The sequence below is a fragment of the Venturia canescens genome, chromosome 6 (genome assembly GCF_019457755.1).
Source record: "Venturia canescens isolate UGA chromosome 6, ASM1945775v1, whole genome shotgun sequence".
Taxonomy (NCBI): domain Eukaryota; kingdom Metazoa; phylum Arthropoda; class Insecta; order Hymenoptera; family Ichneumonidae; genus Venturia; species Venturia canescens.
This window is the reverse complement of record NC_057426.1, coordinates 5,173,572-5,187,790: the sequence shown is the minus strand read 5'-3', so window position 1 is coordinate 5,187,790 and position 14,219 is coordinate 5,173,572. Positions and strand designations below refer to the sequence as shown.

The following is a 14,219-nucleotide window of genomic DNA, read 5'->3' as shown; positions in this document are numbered from 1 at the left end:
ACTTTAATCGCGTTTAATTACCGCTTTCGAAGTGGTTCGCCACGGTTTCGCTGAGACCCAATGAAGTTCAAGTTTGCGGACGGACAATTAAAATGCAAAACCGATTTTCAAAACCATTTTTATTAGTATAAAACTTTCATTATTATTATAAGAAAATTCAATCAGCAAAAAAAGAGAAAAATCCATCGAGTTCCGTGTACTTTTACAAAAAATCTCAATGACAATTTAAATTCTATAAAAACTGTTATGAAACTTTAGAAACACGAGAAAACACTTGGATAAAAGCATCAGCTGGTGCGTGGGAAAAGCGTTGATTCAATTGTCATTCCGGCGGACAAAAACGCGCATTGTCTGCTGACTTCCTTACTGTCAATTACGTCCTTGCGATCTCATGCAAAAAATGTACTGTCACAAGCCGAAGCAGACTCTTCGCAGCCGCCTTAATGGACGGGGACAGCTTTTTCTGTGATGAAGAGACGAAAATCTGGTGCGTGAAAAAAATTGCTTCGCGTTGACAAAAAAGAACCCTTCGCTGAAAAGGACATGAGAAATATTTCCCATTTCGCACTCTACCGAGACGCACGAGCGCTGCGTCTTTCGTCAATGCACTTCTCTCAAGCTAAAGAGTCGAAGTAAAGGGAGAAAACGAGAACATACGATTGCAAGGGGACGAGGAGGAGGACTCGGCAAAATGTATTCCCCGAGTGCTTTTTCTCTCCCGAGAGCTTATGCGCGAATCTTTGTCTCGAGAATAAGTGAATCCTTCTATACGCGCATATACGTCCTTGTAAGACATCATGAATCTCGAGAACTTTATTGAAACAAATAACTGCATATGAAAATTTGGAAAAAAAATTTTTCCGAGTTACATGGATTCTTGAATCTTCCAGAAATGGATCGAATTTTTCAATCTCTCTGTATACAATACTTCACTCGTACATGGAAAGTTGGATCCCAATTTTCTCACCACTTGACGTTAGTAAACGTAAAACTTGAATGCAAAGTGCTCTTTATCAATACGATTCCTCGTATTGCGGACAATTCAAATGTCGAATTGAGTTTCTCAACGATACGTTGAATTTTGAAGACTCTGTAACTTTGAAAATTGAAACTTTTGCAAGTTTTTATTTTGTCAAATTCATCAACGTCAAAGTGTCCTTGAAACCAAGACTTTTACTATCCATGAACCCACAACTCGGTGAGAGCTCGTCGTCCCTATCCGCAGTTCAAGACTTATCCATTATTTACGGGGCAGCCTGCATAAAACATATGCCACCGAACCGCAATACACTTTTTCCTACAACTTGGCTGTTTGCCGCTTATTTGGCGGGGTGAAAGTGTTGATGGCCTCGGAACGATGCATCGGGGATGCGTAAGGGACAGCAGTGACGTCAATAGCGGAAGGCTTGATGCGAGCGCCACTTGACGTGCCTCAATCAAGAATTCTCTATTTTTTCCCTCAATAAAAATATTTCTTCGAAATAGGCGTGAGCCAAACTTAAGACACGCAGGAATTACGTTGATAAACGTTTAACATAAAAAAAAGCCACACGATTGCGGTGATTTCAAGAACAGTCTTATACGAGAGAGTTTTAGAAGACGACGAATTATGCAACTACGAGGTAAGTTTGAAAGCTTCTATCGGAGACTAATTACTCGCTAAATGAGTTTGGGTGTCGACGTGATCTCTGGGTCTGTATAATTATCAATTGTCGATGTGTTTACGCGCGTGATAACCAATTCGAGGCTTTTCGAAATTTTTTATTCAAATTTGAATGATTTAATATCGAAAAAATGAATTTCTGTTCGTGCTCCTCAAGCCGGCGAACTTAATTGGGTTTTTATGAGCTTGTCACATGGGAAATTGTAAAAGAACTCGCTGTTTATCAGTGATTGAGTTCAGCTTCTAAAACAATAGGTTTGGGATCAGTCTCACACGAATCGGTCCGATTCGGCAGATCCTAAGCCCCGCAAATTTCAACAATTTGAGTATGATTCAAGGTAGATCATGCCCGAAGGATCGTATTTTATGGGTGTCTAGATTGGATCGATTTTCACTCCCTTATTAAAGATATAATTACTCTAAATTAACGTCAGAGTTATTAATTTGAAATGGTAAATACATTTTTTCAACTTGCCTTTTGGCTAATAAAATCACAAGCCATTCATTAATCGGGGATTCATCACTTTCTGAACCCCAAATTTCATACGTCCCTGGGGAAAATACTATAGTTTTTTATGTAAAAAATTGCTCATTACCAATTTAGTTCAATCTTTAACGTAATATAACTTTATTACTCGTAAGGCAATCGTCTCGAATTTTTTCCCAGACCTTCATTACGTACTTCATCGTTAGTGTATTTTTTCATAAACTTCGTAAGAAGCGTTCATTCGTTATATGGAAAGATGAACAATTTTTCACGCATTGTCCCTACAACCCCGTGTATTTTTCTTCATATTCAAGCACCTTTGTCTAAATAACCAATAAGACGAGCCCTTTAAAATTTGATATGCGTCTACCCATTAAAATTCTTTGCAAATTTCAAGACTTTTTTAAGAAAACCGTTTCGTGCATGAGCTGCCTTAAAGATCATTATTTCTGCCCCTGCTGGGGTACAAGTCATAAAAGTACCAGGCTAATTGAGGGCGGATGACAATATAGCGTGTTTTTGGTCAATATTCACAAGAGCATAACGATAATTTGGGTTGGAACACCCGGGAGCAAGGAAAACCGGAGTTTAAATAGATTCGGCAACAAAAATAAACGACATAATGAATAGTCATTAATAGAATATTTGTGCGCGCATGTTTATGATATTACTGGTAAATGGGAGGCTGCGATTGGAGCGATAATGTTGGACTTTATATCCCATATGTATGAAATCGTGTGGATATATTTTGGGGGGTGTTGAAATCGAATGGCATTACTTTAGCAGGATGCTCACGCACTGGCTATCGGTTATAGCACGCAGCCGGTAGCGACGTTCGGTCCTTTAATTACCTTCGATAAATCAGCATAGCAGCGCGGGCTGTTCGTTAGTTGTTTGCCCATTTAGCTTGTGTTGTACGTGCATTTATGGATATACACAAGTCTTTGTTTCAGAAACCCTAAGCCAACACTTTTCGCGTTTCGTTTTCATAAATAACAAGCTCCCCAAATTTGCTGAACGCTGACAGGATCAATGGATTTCATTCGATTTCATTATACTTTCATTCGCAGCAATCATCGTATAAATAAATTTGTCAATTCGACAAATTTTGTAAATAAAAATTATGCTTCCAATACTCGTTTTGTGTGGCGACGATTCAATTTTTATTTTCCTATATACGCATGTCAAGAACTTTGAAGCCTTTTTGTATTACTTTCTTCGATTGGAATGAAAATATTGTTGCAGCTCGTTCGACACGATTATCGAGATGGGGCTCTGTACTTCAGGCGAAACTCACCGGACTTAATTAAGTCCGGAGAATTGGTTTTTCCTTGCTTGCGAGCCTCGAACAGAAGTAACCAGCCAAACGTCGAGAACGTGATCTCCAAGCGAAAAGCAGTAACCTGAGGGGGGAGCGAACAGCTACAGAATTTTTAATTGACGATGAAATGGAGAAAAAGAATAGATAAGAACGTGGGGGGAAAAGGAAAAAAGGGAATTTGCACTTTCCCTTTTTTCTGCTCTGGAGGTTTCATCCAGCGGATTTCAGGGCGTTTTGCCTTTTCGTTGTTTTTTTATATTATTTTTTCTCGCGATACTGAGGGTAGCCGCGGGTCATACGCATCCAGAGAAGTGCCCGGCAGAGCCTTCTCGCGGCATTTGCATTACAAAATATCCCAAAGCTTTAGCTTTTGACCGCCTTTGTTGGATTTTTTCCCGCCTCTTTCTTTTCATTGAATTCGCTGCACCCTCCCCGACCTTCGGGGTTTCGTGGACCTTCTTTCTTATCCTCTTGCTTCCCATCATGAATATTTTTCGAATCACTACCCTCTTCCTCCTCATCGTACCCTCTCAAAGGGTTGGATTAAGTATTTTAATGTGGAAACTCGTCACTCCGAGAGAAAGTCCCGATCCTCGCTCAGAAGTAGGAAGCCATCTTTGCCTCGTTGTAATAAAGACTAAAAATATTCTGTACCAAAATCTTTTTCCGCGCACCTGAAATTAATCAAACCCACCGTTCGAGTTTCTCGGCCGAGAAAACAGCGTTTCCGATTCGATTAATATGCAGAGTGAAAATCCCTCGATCTTGAGAGCTTTTCACATTCTCTCGTATTCGTTCCTCGCGGTAATAATCGTCACTCGGAAAATATCTGTATGGAATAATTTTAAGAAGTCACGTGCTCCTGAACTTCAAAATTGTTTTCTAACTACAGAAATTTTGAAAAAAAATCTGCAAATTACCACCCAAGTGGTGCCCTCAAAGCTGCCCCTTTTTGTCTTGTGCTTCTTTTAGATTTTTCAAACGCTTTTTCGGAACGGAGGCAGGGCGTAAGTACATCATGTACATTTTATATTTCAAAGGATTTCGATCGAACTACGTTTCCTCCTTTGCGAGAAAATCGGCTTTCACACGCTGGCGAGTCGAACCCCGTTGTTTAGTCCCGAAGGGGATGAAAACAAACGGCGAACGATTGCGGCCTTTTTTCCTCACTTTGTCTCCGGCTTTCTCTCTTTCGCTCTCGTCCCTTCCCTCGACGCCCACGTATGTCATTTCATTCTGAAAAACATTGGCCCTTTGCGAGTACTGCACGATGCTCATTCAAGCTCATTTCTATATTTATATACATTAATGTGCTCTCTATATAGAGTTTCCATCATGATCGCTTTGTCTGGTGAAAGCCAATTATTTTATCAAACGGACATTCCCTAAGCGGCTTTTTATATTCGGCTTTGAATTTATCTTTTGTTCCTGAGACGTAGCTTAACACTATTCGGTACTTTTTGTGCTTCGACGATCAAGCCATGCAATTATAAAGCCGGTTATCGCGTGGACGCACAATCGTTGAGTCGATGCACGCACGAGGGTGAATCGACGTGGGTGCTTTCGAGTAAATAGACCGCGGTGAAAATTCGAAAGACATTGTCATCGTCATTGCAGTGATCCTGATAAAGCGCATGACCATTTGACAATGCGTTACGATCGCCCTTGATGTGAGAGCGGTCCCTTAATACCATCGACTCTTAAATCCCTCCCAAAGAAACCTGGAATCAACGTCACATTGGCCTTTGTCGGAGAATGAGCTTGACACATCTGCTTTCGTCATACTTCAAAGATGTGTGACGCCGCTTTCTCGCTCTGTCTTATCTCATTTTCCATTGAAAACGCGCCCGGGCTTACCCGTATGAATACATGCATCAGTGTGATCCACTCGATGAAAGCTATGCAAGCTTTCGTCCTCGCGCTTCCCTCGATCCTATGAATGGATATTACACTCCCGTGGATTTTATTCCTCGAGATTCGTGGCTCTTGATAAACTCAAATCCTTTCAACGAGGGCACACACGGATCTGTCTTTTCCAACTTATTTATTCTACGTGCAAGTGAGCCGATCCGCTGCTCTTGGTAAAGCTCTTCTTAAAACTCGATCCGGTCTGGACCACCCGGAAAAAATATTCGTCTGAGATGGAAGTCCGGGAGGCTGCGAAAGATCCTCAGGACCGGAGCTCGCTCACTGCTCACGCGTTCCCCCGACGACCGCAATATCTTCGTTTCCATCTCGAAACTGTCGAGTCTCCTTCAAGGATGCTTAAGCTGCCGTGAAGAATAACATCGATGTACACAGGAGCCAGAGGTCGAGAAAGGGATGCGGAGCGTGCACGAGAGATCGCGGATGCATGCACCTGCGTCTTAATTAAAGTCAGCTGACTGATGTAGACGAGGCGCAGGGAAGACTCCGTACGCGCCGACCGCACCAGCTCTGCTCGAAAGGTTCCCCCGGGGTGCAATTTCACCCCCTTGCTCTCTTCAGGATCACAGGCAATTGCGCTAGAAGCCACGGGAGCCTCTTGTCCCTCGTATTCGCTTCTTTATCCAGCTTATCCAACATTCGGGAGTGCGTACAAACCGTTTGGCCCACTACGAGGAGGCTGCCTTGCCAATTGCAAGGGTGAAATGTTGGCGCATTCAAAGGCAGAGGTTCCCCTACTCCAATGCCATTTGCAACCCACTTTATTACCTTCCTTATCGGCCATTATGACTTATCATTCTTTCTCATAAGCCTTCGCTTTTTCTCTTGCTTCTATAATTCTCCCACTAATCGCGTCATTCCTTTTAATCAGTACGAGCAAACTGGAGGGACCTTTGGAGCGTGTAATCTATCGAGTTTCGTGTATTTATACGCTCCAGCGAACACATCAGCCAATCGAGCTTCTTTGTTCCTTTTCTCATTTCATTTCGACTCTCAAAACAGCAGGCTACATTTTGCTCCAGTTAGAAATCAGAGTTGATGACACATCCAGATACTTTCGCGACTGTTTGATCCTCCCGATTCAATTTGAAGCTTTTATCCTTCCCAGAAGAGGCTTTTTCGTACTCCGGCAGCTCGCGGGAAAGGGATCAACGGGACTTGGATGTTCCTCTGATCTTCAACGTCCGGAGAACACTCGGACTCACAACTGGGACTGTACGTCAGCTCGTTCGCGCTTCTACCTCCCGAAGGAAGATCCTTCGTCGTCGATTTTCGGGAGATTTTTAGTCGTGCCCTTTCCTGGGCACTTACTAAATTATCTGAGCTGATTCTCATCCATCTTTTTTTACGATGGGACAACGAGAGTTATTTTGATGTTTTGGGGGATAAATATCATCGAGTAAGAAAGTTATCCCACGTGCTGCTTCGATACAATTGGATTCTTCTCCGTATTTTTCCACAAAAATTGATCTTTTGATCAGAACTGAGTGGAGTCGGATGGCGTGGGTGATCAAACACGAAGATGCTTATTCGAGAACTCAAGAGAGCCATTTTCTGGCCTGAAAAACAGCGTGAAATGTGGCCCGATGTTATTTCACACCCCCATTCAATCTCGAGTATCCTGAAATAAAATTTTTCCTCTACTTTTCTCAACTCGTTTTTTTTTATCAATTTAGATAGATCCTAAGTATGAACTCTGGCCCTGTCGAAGTACGTACTACATCAGACATCCTTCCATTATCTTCAGCAGCGGCATTTCATTTGTTGGGGCAACGCTGAACGCGAAAAAACGATATTACTCCACAGCAGCATGGGTTCGTGTGATGCAGCTCACGATCTCGCGACCAGCAACTTTCGTTCACACCATCAACGTTACAGATGAGCCATATCAACGCCCAAGAGTCGTTCAGCGGTGAATGAGTCGTTGAAGAAAATGGTCCTTGGTATAGAGAGCACTGCGTGCGATCGCCCTCGATAATCCTGCTGTGTGCTATTAGACTTCAGGCATCGGACAACCAACCGTACATTTAACTCCCCTTTAGAAAACAAAATAATCGGTTAAATCGATGCTGTTTTTGAGGGCTATCCTCGATCAATATCATTGGAAAAGGCTAGTTGCACATTTTTATTGCGTAACATTTCATAAAAGCCCTGCTGTGTTTCTACTCGCGTAGGTCGACTCGTGCTCTCGCAAACCCTGTACAAAATGTCCACATACTTTTTTAAATATCAATTTTCTTTGCTCTTGTGAATGGAAATTCTTCGATGACATTCGTCAATATTGAACAATATTCAATTAATGATGCTCATCGAAATTGGCTTCTTTGAATTACTCGATTCATTATTTGATTAATACTTAAGACAATTTAACAAAACCCGGATGACATGACAATAGTTTTTATTGAAATTTTTCCCCCACTTTACAAATAACAATATATTCGTTGAATATCGACGTCGTAGATCATCGTATGGTTGAATATTGAATAGAAAAATGTTGAGTACGCAAATCGAGTTTCCCCTGCAGAAATTAAGTAGGTCCACGTAACCAGTCGAACGCTGACGGCTCCTCGAGCTTTCTTAGCATTTCAAAGCCCAGATGTTGTCGTTGCTCAGCCAACACGAAGCGGGGTCAATCGTAGACTTTTTTTAGCGGAGTGATCCGATGATCAATCATCGACTCTCAGTCGTTTTTTCATTTCTCTCACTTCCTCTCTCTTGTCGTGTTCGGATGCTATTAATAATCCGGTAGATGGCGGGAAAGCTTGCTCGCGCTCAGGTGTCGGTCTCGTTCGCAAAAATAACGGGAATTGGAGCATGTTTTTGTCTGGGATTCGGGTCGAAAGTACAATGAAAATATATATGGCGAGGTTCCAGCGGGCGAGCTGTATGATCTTTTTCTTATCCTCGCCCAATGCGTTCGCTCTTTCCTTTCCTTTTTTACCTCAGGCTTTTCCTATTGCTTCTTTCTTATATACGACTCTTCGCATTTTGCGGAATACCCTCGAGTCATCTCCGAGCTGAGAGAGAAAGAGGAAAAAATGAAGAGAAGCGCGTGTACCGCTCTCCGAGAACTCTTTGACCTCCGTCAGGCTATTCCTTTTTCTTCCAAGCTCCTTCGTCCTCCCACATATAAAAACCTTCTCCGTAAATATCTACGATCTGCCAGCAATGAATCTTTCTCTTCCTTCGGATAGCTTGGAAAAAAGTGTTGCCGATCGGGCTTAGGGGACAAGCTACACACGCACCGGAAACTTTTGTTTTGTCTTGAAAACATTCACAATCGTACCAGAATGTGTCAAATACCGATATCCTTTTAGGAGCACTAAGACAATCTACTACAATATCGAGAGACAATTAACATGAATTGAAAAAAAAAGGCAAAACTGAAAACTCCGATACCCAAAATCTCTCGTTCGACGTCGTTCGATTCGCAATCGATTCTTCCACGCCCACTTCCGTCATTTTTACTGTCACTCGTTTCCAAAGACTCAATAAGCGTACTGGCAATCTTTTTCGTGCGCGTATCTTCGAGAAGGTTGAAACATGGCGTCGCAGCCACGATGGGAGTGAGTGCAGCGCTCCATTCTGTAATTGCACTTTTCCTCGTGAATCTCCTTTCTGCAGCGTCTTGGAATGACCTGGCAACCGTTTTCCGCCCAACGGCAAGGAACGTTTTCGTCCGGATTTTCATCAGGCACGTGGCAATATTCTTCCTCGCATCCATCGCCGTATTTTGACCAATTGCACTTACTCTCGTGCGTGCTCTTTCGTCGTCTTGGCATTCTGACCGTGCATCCGTACTCGTTGTATCGACAACCGACTATCTCTTCTGGATCGTAATCGCACTCGTTGTTTCGATCACCGAATGAAAAGTCGTCGAGACAACTGGCGATGCCATCAACAGCCTGATGAATTCTGTCCTTATAAATGCAAATTGGCTCGTGTATGGCTTTCCGCCATTCTGGCAATCTGACGTTACAACCAACGCGATGGTAACGACAATCCAAAAGCGTTCCCTCGTCGTGTCTCAAGTCCGTCGCGATCGGTTCCTCCTCGAGATTCGGCCGGAACTGACATCGGGACTCGTGGATATGGCGCAGATGCTCCGGAAACTTGGCCTCGCAACCCGCGAAAGAAAAGCCACAGTGTTTGAGCTCCTGGTCTTCGGTCGGTGCTGGTGGTTGCCAAGAGTGACTTTCGTGCTCGATGAATGGAGCACTTGGAGTGCTTCTGAATTCGTGGAAAATAAATTCAAAAATCAGTATTCAAACTTTCCAGAGATCCGAGCCTTAGAAATTACAATGTTTTTGGTCAAAACCTCCAAAATGCGGGCGGACCTCCAAAGAAATGTTTACTATTTCTTTCTCTCCGTATTAATATTCAAGCGCAAAATTGTAGTAAATTTTCAAAAATTTCAGCTTGGAATTTTACTATGCACAACCGTAAAATAGGCAATTCAGAAATTTTCATTTGGAAACGACACGAAAACTATACACCGTTTTTGGTCAAAAAAACCTTCAAAATGGGCGACATAGAACCCTAATACTAGTAATAGTAATTCTTACTATTTTTTTCTCTTCTTGTAAAAAATATTAATCTGGGATAGAATAAACCGAGTATGTTGGAAGTAGCAAAACGATATCCACAAAAGTATTAAAATACTTTCCAACTCGCTACCAACAGCTCAATAATTATCACTGACAATTATTAAGCACGAACAGAAGCAGTTTGATTTATCTGGTGATTCGAATTAATGTTTTTCATCATCCCAATCTTTCTCATTTTTTGAATAATTCTCTCCCATTCCTCGCTCTTTAGTTACTTCATTTAAACGTCCACTTTTTCATCTTTTTTCTTCATTAACGTATTCAAATTCTCGATAAAATGATTACCCTGGTGGATACGGAGGATACGGGTGTGGCAGGTAATGCATCGGCGGTGGCATGTGATATCCCCCTTCCACCGGCGGTGCAACTTCCACGTCGATTGGGGATCGACATATCGGACACATAAAATAATAAGGCTTGCACCGTTGACACATGAAATGATTGTTCATGCAGGAATATTTGACCGAGAGGCTCATCATGCATATCGGACAGATTCCCTCGTTCCTGAATTTTTCCTGGAGGCTCGGATATATTCCTGCCATGATCTGTCAAAACATACAACAAATTTTAATAAGTATTCCTACTCGTGTTCTTCCCACAAAATGGCAGTTGTGATGAGAGTCGATTCGAATGGCAAATCGCTGCTGTGAAGTCATCGCAGCGATATAGAAAGAGGATCGTCGTTCGTGATTCGCACAACGATGCAATAAAAATATGACTCACCGAATCAGACCACGTATATGAGGAGAAAAAATGAACGGAATATAGAATTGAAAAGCTTCGGTGGAATCGTGAAAAATCTTTTTTTAAGTATGTAATCGAGTATCGATTTAGTCGAGTCTTGCGATAATTTTCTGTGATTGGAATTGAGCTGAGAGCTAATTCAATAAGTGGAAAGCGATGTTGATGGATTATCTTATTTATTTACTCACTGCGGACTGCCTGCACTGATCTCTGTGGCACTTTCTCTCTTTCACTCGCAAATGTATCGACGTCTTAGGTCAAAAGATTCGGAAATAATGAGCGATCAGATAAATATAAGACGAAGGTTCACGTTCTCGTTCCGAGTTCTTTCTGGCGTGCTCGCAGGTGAGACACCCACAGAAATTCAGTCAAAAACTCTTATCTCGAGAAAGACTGATAGCGGGCCAAGCTTGCGTCAGTATATCTGATAAAACGTCTGTTGTTTCCGTGATCGAGCCGTGCTTGTACAGTCGGGTGGGAAAGCGTTCGCGCAGCTGCATTGTAGCCTCGAATAGACTTCGCGGCGGCGAACTAAAATCGGAAAAACAGAGAAAAGCAACGCGACATCGATGGAAGTAAATTACATGAATTGGTTCATTACCCGACGCAGCGTTTCCGAGGCCCCGAATACACTACCAAATTTTGGTGGCTATTCAAACCTCGGTAAAGGCCAGTCGTACCCAACGCAGTGGAAATGCTGTGGTCCGACTCATCTAGCTATTGAACAGAGTCGTTGAAAATGGAAGCTTGAACGAATCATTCCGTTTGGTCGTTATAGTTTGTTGTGCGTGCTGTGGAAATTTTGCGATCGTCGCGTCTTCGGAGGTCTCGAAAACGACGTAATCGCGTTTATTTATTCAATGCAAAGTGCTCGAGCCTTCGAAATGTTTTGAATGAATCCAATCACATTCGCCGTATGGCCCGCTTTTTCGGCGTGACGATATGAGAACGCGATTTTCCTCGACAAAATTCGACAAAATTTGACTTCGTCGCAGTATCTTTTGTATCGTGTTCCGTGAATTCAACGACGAATAGTCATCAACCATTTTGAGGGCTCTCTGCGAGTGACGAATTCGTAATATTTTGCTCCTTGGCACGACAGAATAAAAACGCGAGTACGGGGGATTAATCCCACGAGGACTGTCATACTTTCGTCATGTTATAATTTTCGGAGCACGAATTTGCTACGTTAATTAAGCGTGCGAATGAGCGAACCCTTCCAGTAGGAAAAACGTCATACACGCGAGCGCATGCTTCCTGATTATTTTCAACGAAAATTTATCATTCCACGAAACCCGATACTACAATTCCTCGGAGTTTCGTGTCATATAAAATACGTGATCCGGCCGTACACCTTGACGAGACCCGCGGACCCTGCGCGGAGTATCAATCTCGCCAGGGAACGCGTTACATCAAAGATATTTCGAGTCCCCTAATCCTGGTCACAGTACGCAGGCATGCACACGCATCCTCCCTGATGTCCATCGACCATAAGTCATTTACGCAAATTTCTTGTGATATTTAAATCCGAGACTCGCAACACCAACCCATCCGGACGTCAGGAAGATTCGTCGAAATAACCTCGAAAACGTATTCAGACTGTCGCATCGTCATTGAGGTCTTGCACGGAGAGAAAATTCTAAAAGTTTTTATGAGAAAAAAAGTATCGATTTTTTATGGTAATTTTTCTCATGTTTTTATCGTGTTTTAGGATCCATTGGTCAGAATTTTTCTTTCATCAGTGCCATTACCAAATAACAGTATTTTTCCTTCCTCAAACAATCGTTTGAGGATTTATTGCTATCGTATACTCGATTGGTGAGGGTTGCTTTGTAGTATGAGGAAGAATGCTCCGGCAAAAAGCGACATTGAAAGGGACGAGTGAGGGGGATAAGTTGTAAAGGTTACTGGTTAAGTATAAAAAGTATTGGAAAACCTGTAATAGCGTACAGGTTGATTCTGTGTGTATATTGAGAGGGTTTGAAGTTGAAATTCGAAAATGGACGCAAGTGACATCGCTTAGCCGAGGAGATTTCATAATTTACGCCTTTTTCTCGCTAATCCAACGATACGGAATAAAATTAGTTGTTATCGGAAAACCGATATCGCCCGGAAGGGCGAACACCGTGAAAAAACGTTTTCAATAACCAATCGATAGACGACACACTTGCATCGATGGAAGAGCTTCCACGATGCTACACAGAGTTTTTCTGAATAAAAGCTCTTTGTATCTTCTTTACTCTAAGCTCGTCGATCGCCACGTTATTGCTGCTCCGATATCATATTTTCATAAAATCTTACAAGATATTATAAAAATTTTCCAAAAATCATGTTGGCTAGAGTAATAATACATTTCAACGAATTTCAGGTTATATTGAACTAACCAGTATGATTCGATTTACAAAATATTCGAATCAATACATCATAAAAGTGTATGTGAATTAAGTGGACATAAACAAATAGGATCGGATATAATAATTCGAAATTATTTATTTTCAAATTCAATTTCAAACGAGTTACAATATATTTTTTTAAAACGACTTCGTTCTTCGAGATTCACGAACAAAACTGTCACTTCTTTTGACATTTCCTTTTTTTTTCACTTTCAATTATTTTTTAAGAAAGAATTGTTCTTTTTATGATTGCTTTTTACAATGTGAAGATATAATTTCGAATACGTCTTTTCTTTCATGTTTTGTTCCCACAGTTCCGAGTTCTTCGAACAAAGGATTCAAATGAATGAATTATGGAAAGGAATCTTATCGCAAGCGGATGTTAAAAATATCAACTAAAGACATTTAGTTTTAGCAACGATTTGTTTTTCTCAGTTTGACGATGGACAATACAAGCGAACAGCAACAGCGCAAATACGGTCGATGAGACGGACAAATTCTTCGCTTTTATCGCGGAGTCTCCGTAAATCCAGATTTCACGAATTCCAGTTTGCAAATTTGTTCGATATGAAAATTCACGGAATCGAGAGGTACGTAGCAAGTATTTCCAGATTCCAAAGAGATTCCTATCGTCGGCTCTCGGGCCTGATCGATGAGAATCGAGCGTGGAAAGTGATAAGAGCAATTGTGATTCGGCAAATGAAAGAAATCTCTGAAGTTTCGCGATGAGAATTATAAGCGTGATTGATTTCCACTCATTGGTTATTTTCGTGAGTCGCTCGAGGCCTCCAGGCTCCGAGTGATCCATCTGAAGGCGCACGTGGGGTCTGAACCTTTCGCTTTCTCGACAATACTTTAGGTGGAAAAAAGTATTCGAGGAGGAGAGAGGGCAGGAAAACCGACACGTTGAGTCGATGGAAATCTTTTCCGGTTCACGAATATCCCTGCGAGAGCTTGAATACCAAAAGTATAAAAGAGTGAGCGCAAGACAGAGACGGCTTTATTGGGGTGCAAAAATATTCGCTTTCACTACGTTCTTCTCGTACCTTCTCGTTGGAAGGGTGAAAATCGCTATGGA

At 41.9% G+C, this 14,219-nt stretch overlaps 2 protein-coding genes across 2 annotated transcripts in view; one reads left to right on the top strand and one right to left on the bottom strand.

Annotated features, from left to right (window-relative positions):
• Positions 1-14,219, top strand: part of hwt (heavyweight) — a 151,843-nt gene that overhangs the window by 44,017 nt on the left and 93,607 nt on the right. The window lies entirely within an intron of this gene.
• On the bottom strand, positions 7,779-11,090 carry LOC122412105 (uncharacterized). The gene is made up of 3 exons (XM_043421430.1): positions 10,937-11,090; positions 10,290-10,549; positions 7,779-9,627 (listed from the first exon to the last, which is right to left on the bottom strand). Exons 2-3 carry the CDS (start codon positions 10,544-10,546, stop codon positions 8,886-8,888), a joined length of 999 nt encoding a protein of 332 aa, XP_043277365.1. The 5' UTR covers positions 10,547-10,549; positions 10,937-11,090; the 3' UTR covers positions 7,779-8,885.